Source organism: Leiobunum rupestre, chromosome 2 (genome assembly GCF_980474605.1).
Source record: "Leiobunum rupestre chromosome 2, qqLeiRupe1.1.hap1, whole genome shotgun sequence".
Lineage (NCBI taxonomy): Eukaryota > Metazoa > Arthropoda > Arachnida > Opiliones > Sclerosomatidae > Leiobunum > Leiobunum rupestre.
The window spans coordinates 14,183,363-14,197,540 of NC_143385.1; the positions used below are offsets into that span (position 1 = coordinate 14,183,363).

General features: G+C 37.9%; 1 protein-coding gene across 1 annotated transcript in view; it reads right to left on the reverse strand.

Annotated features, from left to right (window-relative positions):
• Nucleotides 1-14,178, reverse strand: part of LOC149956186 (adhesion G protein-coupled receptor L3-like) — a 43,100-nt gene that overhangs the window by 10,672 nt on the left and 18,250 nt on the right. The window contains exons 4-10 of the mRNA XM_090164660.1: nucleotides 11,654-11,892; nucleotides 4,310-4,404; nucleotides 1,647-1,901; nucleotides 1,101-1,212; nucleotides 512-704; nucleotides 301-441; nucleotides 96-207 (exon numbers count right to left, since the gene is read on the reverse strand). Of these exons, the coding sequence (XP_090020786.1) occupies nucleotides 96-207; nucleotides 301-441; nucleotides 512-704; nucleotides 1,101-1,212; nucleotides 1,647-1,901; nucleotides 4,310-4,404; nucleotides 11,654-11,892 (1,147 nt within the window). The remainder of the gene's footprint in view (nucleotides 1-95; nucleotides 208-300; nucleotides 442-511; nucleotides 705-1,100; nucleotides 1,213-1,646; nucleotides 1,902-4,309; nucleotides 4,405-11,653; nucleotides 11,893-14,178) is intronic.

Here is a 14,178-nt window from a genome sequence, read left to right on the forward strand (position 1 = left end):
ATTGCAGTAAAAATATATTTTTAAAATATTGTCTTATTTAATATACTGACTATTTTGGTAATTAAATATGGTGGATTTAGTGATTAGTATCAGACCTTTTTTTTGGCAGACATAAGAAAAGCGAAGTTTGTGAGATGATTACATTTACACTCGGCCATGCCATTACTTGATTTGACAGTTTCGCATCCTTCAGAACTCCAATCTTTTCTGAAATAGATTTCACATTGATTTATTTTTCATTGAAAGGGTGTCAATTTTATTGTAATTAAATTTAACAATTCACGGTTTTTTTAAACTTACATTTTTGTGTCCCAAAATACACATTTAGCCTCTTGGTTCTGGTCACTGTATTTAACTGAAATATGGATATTGTATCCTCTTAAATTAATTGATGTATTTGGTAGAACCGTCAAACCAATAAGCTCGGAAATGTCGTAGTTCCTGGTTTACCGAAGAGGAAGAAACCAATGAATTTCAAAACGAATTGTGTGTCCGTTTAATTGGAGCTCACTCGGAATTGTTCCTTGTGAATTTGTTTCCCATGTTAGCGTACGCGACGCCAACGACAATTTTCTTTTTTCGACATTCGTTTTTACTTCCGTTGATGTACTTGGCCAGATCTTCATTCACGCCAATAACCAACTTTTCACTTGTCGATGAAAAATTAAAATTCTTCATTTCCTGGACATTAAAGGCCACAAGAGCTAAAATAATAAATTTCCAATTTTAATTTCAATTTCAATCTTGAAAATTAATAAAATCAGTAAATCAAAATGTATTAATTATATTAAAGTGTTAAAGTGATATCAAGGAGTTCAAAACCGAAATTATGATAGATTTAATCCTTAACAACAATAACGAAAATCTGGGTAAAAATCAGTTCGTAAATCTTGAAATTGTAAAAAAAAGATAAATCAACACGAAATTCGCATTTTAAAATCTCAAAATCAGTTTTGATTGGTGAAATGCCCTTCAGATAAAAATCCGTTACAAGAAATAAGGAATTGTTCGACCCCTCAAATTTTCACGACGCGAAAGTGAACGAGAATGGTATAATCCCTACGACTTAGAAAGGAATATAATTGTAAAAATGTCTATACTTATATCTCTGGTTTCTTTAGATGCGGTATCATTGCGAGAGTGACACCCATAGAGACGTCCGCATTCTTCGACATTTTGCATAGCTCTTTCCCCTTGAAACACACTTTTGTCCTAAAAACAGAAAAGAAAGGTTTATTTTCTGAAGATGAATATTGAATATTGATTAAACTTAATATCATAATTCAAAAGTAGACCAGCAAGTGGCTTTGTTGTGCCACAGCGATCGTTCAATTTAAATCTCAAGTCTAAATCTAGTATACCTGCGCAGAGGGGCTACAGGGCTATTGGCAACGTGCCAACGTTCTGGACCACGGATTGCCTTGGAATTTTAAAATGGTTCCCAATACTACCAAACGGGTTTAAAGATATTAAATAAGCCAAAGCCTTCTAAGGATTATCTTTTATATTCCTTCCAATTCTATGGAAATTTATACAGAACTGAACTTTTGAGGAAGAATATTTTTCTAACTTCAGAAATTAGGGAATGCAATTTGGTATTTTATCATTACAAGCTTACCGAACCGAAATTTCGAGCATTCACTTACCGTTGTTAAATCTTGCCAACCCGCGTTCTTCGTTTCATTCAGCATGTTATCCCACGTTTTTAACGCTGAAGTTACGAAACGATCAACCTTATCGTAAATTTCAAGCTCCGCAATATTCTTTAATTCCTCTTCAAAGTGTTTAATCAACTTGTCCATCACTTCGTTAAGTTTGTTAACGGATTCCTCGTTAAGCAAAGAGTTTGTGTTCGATGCGGTTTCCAAAGATTCGATATTTTCCACCGAAGTCGAGAAATTCTATAAATGTATTCGTATGTTTCTTTATACTATCGACAAGGCCGTGCAGAGGGGGGGAAGGGGGGCCAAATTCCCGAGGCCCGGGCGAAAAGGGCCCACAAGGGACTGGTAGGGGGGCCCGTAGCTGTAGGGTCCATCGAAGAAGCTCAAGGGGGGGGGGGGGCGGTGGGGTGCAAATCAAGATAACTTTGGAAATCGCAGGGGCCCGCGAGTAACTTTGACCCCAGGCCCCAGGATACCTCTGCACGGCCCTGAGTATCGACTCAGCCGTAACACCAAGAAATTTATGTACGTATACGCTTAGAATGTCTAAGTATCCATGTCACCGTTCTTCGTATGCACCTGGAGAAATCATTAGGACATAAAGGGGAACGCCCAAGCTTTTCCAAATATCACCTTATTTGCATATCAGAAGATCAACAAGACGTTCAATATACTTACACGTACATGTAACTTATTTTGTCTTGAAAAAATACTTTTTGGCCTAAAAAGTTGAAACGCAAAATAACCCTAAATAATTGGGTTTGAATTTTCGCCGCCATCTTAAGGTGTATCGCCCGCAGCGCCTTAGGGAGCGATTCGCGAACTATCCTAACTTTTAAAATCGCGCAATTTAGGCTTAGGTCTCTTATAATTGGAACGCGCCGCGCGTGCAAAACAAATCTTTCTCGTCTTCAGCAGCGCGCGCTTTCACGTTGTTTTTATGTCTCACAGATTTCTCACCAGGTGTCGCGGCGGACGCGCGCTTTAAAATTTTCCTAAATTTCTTTATTTTATTAAAAATTAACCACTTCATATTCTTTGATGCGGTTTTCGCCATAAATTTTAGTTTTTAACGAACTAACTGGTTAAAGCTTGACCGTTCCCCTTTAATCTACGAAGCGTATTTTCAAACTCATTAGCTGGCTCCCAAAAACAAGGTTGTAGACTGTGCCCATTTCTATGAGATTCATCACGGCCACCAAGTGTATACGTATATAAAATCCTTATAACGCATATAACATGTGAGTTAAGCCATGGCTTAAGTCACATTTAATAGACGCTTGAATAAAACATCTTTGAGAAAGTATCCAAATAATATTTCCGAGAGCCAGGACCTGAAAATTATTGTTTATAGTACAATGCTTGTTGAAATAATGGAAACTTTTCACTTGTACCGTATGCAAAAAGTGTTCCCTTTTAACCATGTAGCTTTTTTGACATATTAAGACTTGGCAAAAACATGACGTTCTATTTACAGGTGAAAGGTTTCCATTTATTCAAAAAGCACAAAATAAACAGCAGCTTGCAGGTCCTGGCTCTCGGAAATATTACTTCTTGGCAATTTCCTTGAAGATGTTTTATTGAAGCGCCTATGGAACGTAGCTGCCACTGCGGGGCTATTCTAGAAGATCTAGGATAGTTCGGTGCAGGAAAATTGGCTGCTAGGAATATTCACTGCCAGAAGATTAGGTGCGCTTAAAGGGAGAGCCTATTTTGGTTATGAGGTTCCTACAATTGCAAACGGGCTTAGTTGAACCAGTGACTACCGCCTACCAGAAAAGTTCTCAACGTTTGCAAATCTTGGTAAACCGATTCGGCGGCACTTCGTGTATTGAAACGTTTCTACGTGGTGTTGCACACCGTGTTTCTTTTTGAAGTAGTGTTATTTAAAAGGAAATAAAATAAAAAAATAGACACCGAGTTTTCCATGCACCAAATTTTCTCCACTCCGAATTTTTTCAGCAGCTAATTTTCCGGCAGTCAATTTTCCGGTAACGAGTTTTCCAGCACCGAACTTTCCGCGTCCCATTCTGGAAGATGGTTTCACTTGTGCAGCAACCGTTCATAAATGCACTAATGGGGAAGGCGTGTACTAAAATATGCAGGGGGAATGCCCTAATCGTTAATTAAATTTCGTCAATATCAACATTCTAAAATTTTGAATGTAATTTAATAGCTTTAACGTGTATAGTACAATTATAATTGAGAGTATTTGCTACTTAATTAAGGGTTGTGGCATTATTATAAAAGCTGCTTGGTCTTGTTACTTTAATTATATTAAAAAAAATATGTTGTATATTAATCGTCGAATCTAGGTGATCTATCTGTGTAACAGATAAATTAACTGACAAAATTTCGATTAATCGTAAATATTTTGGTTAACTGTTTATTTATGGATATTATCCATGTATAAACAAAGATTTAACATGCAAAACATAATTTTTATTTTCGGATAATTGTAGGTTATGGATAAAAATAAAATAATTTTTTATCCAAACGCCGAGCTCTATCTATAAACCACTCTATTTTAAAAGAATGTGAACATCATCGATTGATTTGAATAAAACGTGTGCAAAGCATTGTGGGCGCAATTAACCTCCTAGTTACGAAAATGTAAATATAAATGATATAATTATAATATTTACCACGGAATCAGTAATCCAAGTCATTGTGCAATTGGTGTAGTCAATTTCATTTGGATTTCTTTGGCCAGTGGTTGGACAGGACCAGAACGATTTTCCTAATAAGTGTGGATTTTAGGTAGTGCTCTAGTAAAACATTAGGCCAGTGTATGTGTTTATAAATATGAAGATAATATTTAATAAGCTCTTAAATAATGAAATAAATTATTAAAAATCGTCATATAAACTAAGGAAAAAATCATGTTAAAGGAGAACTGTCACCAAAACCAAAATTTAGGAGGTTTTTTAACAGAAAGTTAGAAAATATATTAAATATTATGTCCTTGAAATTTTATAGTTATTGGAAAAGAATTTAAAAAGTTACGCTACTTTTTCCGAAACCTACATCAAACGGCTTAAAAACAAATCTCGGTTGAAGCTACATGCAGCGCCAAAAGAATGAAGCGGCCAAAATTTGAGAAAGGGTGGCGTGTAAGGCATATTAACTACAATCTACCAATATAACTTGTTAAAAAAGCCAAGGATAATGTTGTAGCAGACGACAGTTCCGACCAAAAAACGATAAATCCGGGGGAAAAATATTTCGTTCGCGAGATGGCGCTGCAGGTACATGTAGGTTAAACCAAGTGGTTCTGAGATTCTCGAGTCAGGGGGGGGGGGGGGGTAAAACATGAAATTTGGTTGCTTATAATAACTCAAATACTGGAAATATTAACCTGAAATTTTTTGTACAACCAATTTTAGGGTGGTGACAGTTCTCCTGTATTAAAAAATATCCTGATAAGCAGTGAAGGGTATTTTTGAAAATATAATTTTTCCCTCAGGCTTTGTTCAAATGTGGTTCATATAATGTCTATATCTCGTATGAAACGTGTTTAATTATGGCTCACCTCTCCTTTAGCTCTATTTTCTAAGGAAATTACGTGCTCTCGCATACGATGAACATCGAATTGATTAAAAATCAGCTCAACCATAATATAATAGATTTCGCTACAGTTCTTTAAAAATACTGAACACTTATTTTATCATGTAACCTTTTGTAAAATACCAAAATAGCATAATAGTAATGGAGATTTTATAGCCTAGAAAAAATCATTTGTGTGCTTATTTTCAGAATCTCAGTTCAAGTCTGAGATAATTGTTAATCGTTAAATTTTAATATGGTTTCTCAATTTTTTTATGATCTAACAGCACTCTAAGGAATAGTGAAAAATATTTTACAGACTGAATATTATTTACAGAAGGGACACATCATAAGATAGATTTTTATGTCCAGAATTCTAAAATATATAACACATATAACAAACTTTTAGTTATGAAAATATACTTTAGAACATTAATTTGTTAAGCATTTCGTCGAGATCTTGCCTATTGTTTACGTCATAAATTGTTGCGGAGATAAAGAAAATTATATAAGATTTCCCACCTAATTCCTACGGTTCTAGTTTTTGCTGGTATTAAATTATCTGTATAAAATTATGTGTTGATTCTTGGGCTCGCGCTCCAAGTATTTGAGTGAAGTGTGGCTCACGTGATTTTGCACACTTCTTTAAAAAAAACACGTGCCCAATAACTTTTACAGAGCATCGAATAGCAAAAAGCAGTAATATTTTTCTAAAGCTTATTTCATAATTGTTTGTTTTGAAAATAAGGTATGGATTACTGTTTATTGATAATTAGAACAATTTTATGGTCTTATTAAAGGTACAATTTTGGTTCCGATGCAGCACCGGCCCTAGGGCGGTGGGAACGGTGTGACCGCACCTGGTGCCGTCATAGGTGGGGGCGCCGAAAGGGGATCAATAACCTTTGCCCGCAAGAGAGCGCCTTAATGAGATCTCGCACCACCAGAAAAACTTGCTGGGGCCGCTGCTGTTCCGATGTTGTATTAGTGTTCTACATAACGGCTAAAATGATTTTTTAAAATCCCAAAGTTAGGCTTGATAATTTTTTTAATCTATTTTATCTCTGGTTTCCTACTAAACATTCTCTCTCGGCTCGCTCTAACAGCAACGAATATAAACATCTACCGGCAAATGACCTCAACAGTAGATAAAGGGAAGCCTATCTTTCCATTTAAAAACTTCAATTTGTTAGTGAATATTTAATTTTAAGTAAAATTGTTGAAGATAAAAAGCGTTATCGGCTTTTCTCGTTTAGTTTTTTCTAATAGGTTAAAAAATGTTTATTGTAAATAAGATATATTTTTAATCACTAATCTTATCTTACTATTTTTTAACCTTATGTATATATATTCGCTTACAGCGTTTATTATTATCGTCACTCCTAATATGTCGTTCATCTTGTAAAGTATTCATTCTTAATAAACGTTTGTCTTTTTAAATCACTACGTTATGATTTCTTACTAGTTTCATTAGTTAGTTAGTTAGTTAGTTAGTTAGTTAGTGTAGGGTAGCTCTGCTGATTAACATTGGATTTAAAACTCCAATAGGTTATGGGCCCAGCACGCTCCCACTGCGCCACTACTATGCTGATGATCTGCTGTATCCCGGTTTCAGTTACCATCACCGTAATCCGTATCCTGTCAACAGTTCCCGTTAGTAACCATGGATAGTCTTTTTCGTCAAGACGTCGAGAAACTATCAGGTCCGGAGAATTGGAGGAGTTGGAAAAGACAAATCGTCGACATTCTAACCGTACGAGACGTATACGAGATCCTTACTGGCGAATGGATTGAACCTACGGAACCGGTACCTGCAGCAACAGCAGTGGAGAAGTCTGAATACACTTCAAACAAGAAGTACCGAGTGGCGTTCAGCACGGTCCGTGGTATCCTCTGGTCAACCTTATCGCAGAAGGTCCAAAACATGATCACAAATTGCGAGACACCAAAGGAAATGTGGGACAAGCTGCTCGAAATCTTCGAGCAGAAGTCTTCAAATCGTCTTCGAAAGCTTCTGGCGCAGCTCATGCGAACTACGAAGTCACCGGACGTCGACATGGCCACCCACATTGCCCAGATGTGTTCTCTCTGGACAGATATCTTGTCAACGGCAAAGACAGAAAAGGACGTAACGTTCGACGATTGCATCCTTATTGCATGTATTTTCAAGTCCCTACCGCAGGACGAATACCGAGAATTTGGTATGCTTTAGGATACGATGCCTACAGAGAAACAGACTGTCGCAGAATTAGAACGTCTGTTAATCGTCCGTGCAACTCGAGAGGGCGACGCGTTTGGAGATTCTTCTGGTCTTATGGTAAAACGCAGTAACGGAAGTTACTCTGGCACCTCAAATGAGAAGAAAACCGTAAGACGTAAGCAAAAATGTACTAATTGCCGGAAGCTTGGTCACATTGCTGAAGACTGTCGGGGACAGAAACGAGCCTCTAGAAAGACGTGTAATGACGACAGCAACCACGCAAGCATTGGGGGTCTGATTGCAGCTGACGGTCTCGTGGCACGTTCATCATCTGAAGAAGCCTGGTACTTTGATTCGGGTGCTACACAGCATATAACGAACGATGCCACGAAGTTCCTGAATTTCCGAAGGTTTGCTACACCAGCAACTCTCCAGATCGGAAACAAAATGCAGAGGACAGCGGATGGTGAAGGAGACATCAAGTTTCAGTTCCGGATCGGAAAGAAACTATATCAAGATGTCGTCCACAATGTCTGGCACATTTCCGATTTCGCCTGCAACGTTTTCTCATTAAAAAGCGCCATGAAGAGAAACAAGAATCTGGAGTTCAAAGTTACAGCAAATTCTTGTGGTCTCTATGAAGTCCTCGGGGGTAAGAGAAACCTCTGTGTACCTGGTAGGGTCGAGAACTTGTATCGTCTGGACGTCATGGTCAAGCAGCCATCCCAATCAGCTTACATCGCAGCAGATCCTCGAAATGACCGAAAAGCAGATTTACATGTCTGGCACGAGCGGATGGGTCATCAGGATAAACGTCATGTAGCAGCAACCTTGAGAAGACTCGGATATGCAGTCCTCAACCAGAGCTCTGATAAGCTCTGTGAAGGGTGCATCTACGGCAAGATGACGAGGCACAGCTTCGGCACTCGGCTGGAAAAGGCAACGAAACCGGGTGAAAGGATTCACTCAGATCTCTGGGGACCATCACCTACCCCGTCCATGAAGGGGAAGAGATATTACGTCCTATTCAAAAACGAGTATTCCAGTATTCGAGCCGTATTCTTCCTAACGAAGAAATCCGAAGTCATTGACTGTTTCAAAGAATTCCTTGCTTTCTGTCAAACCCGAAACCACACAGTACAAGAGCTGTGCACTGACAATGGAACCGAATATGTCAATGACGAGTTTTATCGTTGGACTTCCAAAGAAGGTCTCAACCATCGCAAGTCAATGCCATATACGCCAGAACAAAACGGGGTTGCTGAAAGAGAGAACAGGACAATTATGGAATCCGTACGAGCCATGTTGCACTCCAGATCAGACCTACCACCGAAACTCTGGGCTGAAGCGGTAAACACGACTGTCTATGTCATGAATAGAACAGCTCCGACTTGCATTACTGGGAAGACCCCATACGAGTTATGGGCGGGGAAGTCAAATCCATCGATCCAGCATCTGCGTGTCTTTGGCACTGAGTGCTCTGTCCACATACCAAAGGAGAAGGGGAAGAAGCTGTCTCGGAAGACGTATAAAGGTTTCCTTGTTGGCTATGAAGACAATGCAGATGGATATCGAGTTTATGTTCCAGAGTTGGACGATGTACTAAAATCTCGAGATGTCAAATTCAATCCCGAGACGTGCGTTCCTGATTCCTGGATTCCTGTCTCTGAGGAGTTGTCCAGCCAGGGCGAACAATTGACCGACGATTTCCTTTGCGAAAACCGGCCAACCAGAGTCACCAACTCATCAAAAGACGGACCAACCAGAGCCACTAATGCACCATCGAGCATGCCAACCAGAGCTGCCGACTACTCAAACGACGAGACAACCAAATCCGTCGAAGCGTCGGAAGACGTGGCTACCGGACACAATGAGGCAACAGTCTCTGACGAAATGTCAGACAACCGCTCTGAGAAGAGTGGTCCGGTACTCAGAGATCGCTCAACTCTCAAGAAAGTTCAGTCGTGTCATACCTGTCATCCAACAAATAAAGCCTTCCTGATCTGCGACACATTACTGCAGACTGCCAGCGAAGCACGTTCCAGTAACGAGTCCACAGAATGGCAGGAGGCAATGGCAGACGAGCTCTCAGCAATGAAGAAACTCGATGTCTACGAGATGGTCGATCCTCCGCCTGGTCGGAAAATCGATCAGTTAAGCGACGGTTCCGTATTCTTACACCAATCGCCTACATCGAGAAGGTTCTTGAAAAGTTCAACATGCAAGACTGTAAACCAGTGAGCACTCCTATCGGCAGTCCAGACACGACCAACCAAAGTCAGGAGAGTTTCGAGTCAACGACCATATATGCCTCGGCCATTGGAAGTCTCAGATACGCAGCAACAGGAACACGACCTGACATCGAATACGCAGTCAATCGAGCGTCCCAAGCAATGGCGAATCCAAAGGTTGCTGACTGGAATGGAGTTAAACGAATTTTTCGTTATCTCAGAGGGACCAAGTCACTGGGTATCTTATTCAAGTCCGAGAATTCCATGACAACTATCCCCTACAGCGACGCTGATTACGGTGGTTGTGAGAAAACAAGACGTTCGACGTCTGGGATCGTATGCCTAATTGGCTCAACTCCAGTTACTTGGGCGAGCAGAAAGCTACAATCTGTTGCTTTGTCAACCACGGAGGCTGAACTGGTAGCTGCCACTGAAGCGGCGAAAGATGTCGTCTGGATTGAACGAATCAAGTCTTTCCTGGGTCTCAACGTAGACGATGATGTACCCGTACTCCGAGTCGACAATGCAGGGGCCATTAAACTCATCAGAAATCCTGAGTTTCATCTTCGAACGAAACATATCAGTATTCGTCAGTACTACATTCGTGAACTGGTCGAAGAGGGCGTCATCGACGTTATGTATGTCCCGAGTGAAGAACAGCTGGCCGACATTTTCACTAAGCCACTACCTAAAAAAGTCTTCACCCGCCACCGTCAGAATCTCAGTTTACGACAGTACGAGAAAGTCGTCAACGAGGGCGAGTGTTGAAGATAAAAAGCGTTATCGGCTTTTCTCGTTAGTTTTTTTAATAGGTTAAAAAATGTTTATTGTAAATAAGATATATTTTTAATCACTAATCTTATCTTACTATTTTTTAACCTTATGTGTATATATATTCGCTTACAGCGTTTATTATTATCGTCACTCCTAATATGTCGTTCATCTTGTAAAGTATTCATTCTTAATAAACGTTTGTCTTTTTAAATCACAACGTTATGATTTCTTACTAGTTTCATTAGTTAGTTAGTGTAGGGTAGCTCTGCTGATTAACATTGGATTTAAAACTCCAATAAAAATCCACATCATCATTGTTATTATCATTATCATGTCAACCAGTGTTGAGTAGTATTTTAAATACTTTTTCAGTATTTTGTATTATATTTTAAATACTTTTAAAGAAATGTATTTAGTATTTTATTTTAAATACATTTTACTTGTATTTTGAACAAAGTACTGAATATTATTAGCGAAAATACGTTATCCACCAAATAGTCTTCCATACAATTAAATTGTCCGCGTAATTCATATTCACCCACAAAGTCATTTTGCCAGGGCGCACCCTGCCTCTTTTTTTCAACTTGCCAGGGCACGTCTTGCTTCTATTTAAAAAACCATTTTTCTCGAAGTTACTATAACTTTTGCCCGCAGGAACATACCATTACAATTTCAAATCGTTACCTATGTACGGCAGGCTTCGATTTTTTTTTAGAAGCTCGTTATGAGCGATTGTAACGGGTGGGACAATTCAGTCCGCTCGTCCATTTGATTAATCAGGTGCGAGATATGTGTTACGGCCACGCCAACGGGGGGATACTTGGGGATAGGGTTGGGACACCCGTGGCGGAAGTATGACAACCACCCGTTGGGGGATTAGTGGTCGTCCTCACACGGCCATCCACAAACTCTGCCTCCCGGACGCCTGGGATTACAGGAGTGAGCCACTACTCCCGGCCAGGCTTCGATTACGCTAAAAATTGAAGTTGGATGTACATTTATAGCGGCCAGTACAACCAACTTCGATTACGCGAAATCGAAGTTGGCCGTACCTAGGTAGCGCCCCGGTTCTTTTTTTAGGACTACACCACTGTAGTGAGATTTTAACTTGTCTTGAAAGTTCTGTGTCTTATATCCCGGTCTAAAAAAGCAATTCTGTAAACGACATATTTCAAAAGAAACTTGAACGGTATCTAATAGATACAATAAAATGCTTAAATCGTCCCTCTTTACGTTACCAATGTAGCCGTCAGGGCATTTGTTTTGTCCTTTGGTCCCTCGATGAATGGCACCCCAGCGCACACCATCCACTGTAGTTTCCGGACAAGTCATATCTTCATTTGGAGCCTCTTCTGTAGTGGTGCTTATCGGCTTTGTTGTCGGTGCGTCAGTAATTTCTGCGGTGGCGTTGATTGTCATTGACATTGTGTTGTTTGTGTCTGTACTTTCATCCGTCGAAGTAACGGTGCTCGAACCACTAAGTAAGATAATACATTAAATTAAAATTATACGCTAGCATTTCATTTGAAATTTTTTTTATTAGAAATTGTCGTAAAGCAACTATCGGCTCTATCATCGCCCCCTGTATTATGAAAAGGCCCGTGTTATTTGAGAAGGCCAAGAATCTATCCGATTCTTTAAAAAACGCGACTTTACTGGAGAGCGTGGTGGCATCTATTTATGGCAAAGGAAGCTAAATATCAAAATATCGAAATGATAACGTCGTCAGAAAGCCATTGTAGAGCATTATAGTTAGGCAACTTGTATAAGTTTTGATGGACTTTAACATTAATTATATATCGCGTGTAAAAATATTGTTTATAATAGCTGTAATGGGTTTCCTCTATCCGCAGTAACCTTCACTCTCTCATAGAAATAATTTAGGTAGAAGTTGCATAGCCCTAAGTTTCTGAGATAATTCTATATATAAAGCAATTCCACACCGTAAATACTATGAATTAAAATACAAGGTAAAAAACCTTAGCAAAATAAACTAATTAATGTCAAACTTTGTTTCACGAACCCAATGAAAAAAAGATGTCACGGACATTTAAGTACACACAATCCCCCCGATGTATAAAAATATTTTAAATATGAAATATAAATTTGAACAAATTATCTTGTACATTAACATAATAAGCCCAAGAGGATCTAATTGAAAATTAATTTTTAAAGTTATCAGTTTTGGAAATAACGTTATGAAACGCAAACACGTTAATTTAAATAAATTTCTAGCCAAAAAAAATTTTAGAGCAACCTGGTTTTGGGAATAAGATAGCGAAACGCTAACGCGTTGAAAGCGTTAATTTGAATTAATTTTCACTCAAACCGAATGTTTTTTGGAATTAGATGGCGCCTGTATCAGTTGTTACAAAATTCAAATACCACCAAAGTGCGTACGCGGGTTGTGGGATTCTATAGTTATCACTTCTATCTAAAAATATTATTTTAAACCAAATTTGTAGCTTTAAAGTCTAAAATCAATAAATTAACTTAAATAGTCAAATGACCATTTTTTTTGGGCTCCAATTTCAAAATAAGTAAAAAATGGCAGCGAGGATTTCATATTTCAATTTCAAAATAAGTAAAAAATGGCAGCGAGGGTTTTATATTTCAATTTAAAAATACGTAAAAAATGGCAGCGAGGATTCCATATTTCAATTTCAAAATAAGTAAAAAATGGCAGCGAGGGTTTTATATTTCAATTTCCAAATAAGTAAAAATGGCAGCGAGGGTTTTATATTTCAATTTCAAAATAATTAAAAAATAGCAGCGAGGACTCCATATTTCAATTTCAAAATAAGTAAAAAATTTCAGTGAGGGTTTTATATTTCAATTTCAAAATAAGTAAAAAATGGCAGCGAGGGTTTCATACTTCAACTTCAAAATAAGTAAAAAATTGCAGCGAGGGTTTTATATTTCAATTTCAAAATAAGTAAAAAATGGCAGCGAGGGTTTTATATTTCAATTTCAAAATAAGTAAAAATGGCAGCGAGGGTTTTATATTTCAATTTCAAAATAATTAAAAAATAGCAGCGAGGACTCCATATTTCAATTTCAAAATAAGTAAAAAATTTCAGTGAGGGTTTTATATTTCAATTTCAAAATAAGTAAAAAATGGCAGCGAGGGTTTCATACTTCAACTTCAAAATAAGTAAAAAATTGCAGCGAGGGTTTTATATTTCAATTTCAAAATAAGTAAAAAATGGCAGCGAGGGTTTTATATTTCAATTTCAAAATAAGTAAAAATGGCAGCGAGGGTTTTATATTTCAATTTCAAAATAATTAAAAAATAGCAGCGAGGACTCCATATTTCAATTTCAAAATAAGTAAAAAATTTCAGTGAGGGTTTTATATTTCAATTTCAAAATAAGTAAAAAATGGCAGCGAGGGTTTCACACTTCAACTTCAAAATAAGTAAAAAATTGCAGCGAGGGTTTTATATTTCAATTTCAAAATAAGTAAAAAATGGCAGCGAGGGTTTCATACTTCAACTTCAAAATAAGTAAAAAATTGCAGCGAGGGTTTTATATTTCAATTTCAAAATAAGTAAAAATGGCAGCGAGGGTTTCATACTTCAACTTCAAAATAAGTAAAAAATTGCAGCGAGGGTTTTATATTTCAATTTCAAAATAAGTAAAAAATGGCAGCGAGGGTTTCATACTTCAACTTCAAAATAAGTAAAAAATTGCAGCGAGGGTTTTATATTTCAATTTCAAAATAAGTAAAAAATGGCAGCGAGGGTTTCATACTTCAACTTCAA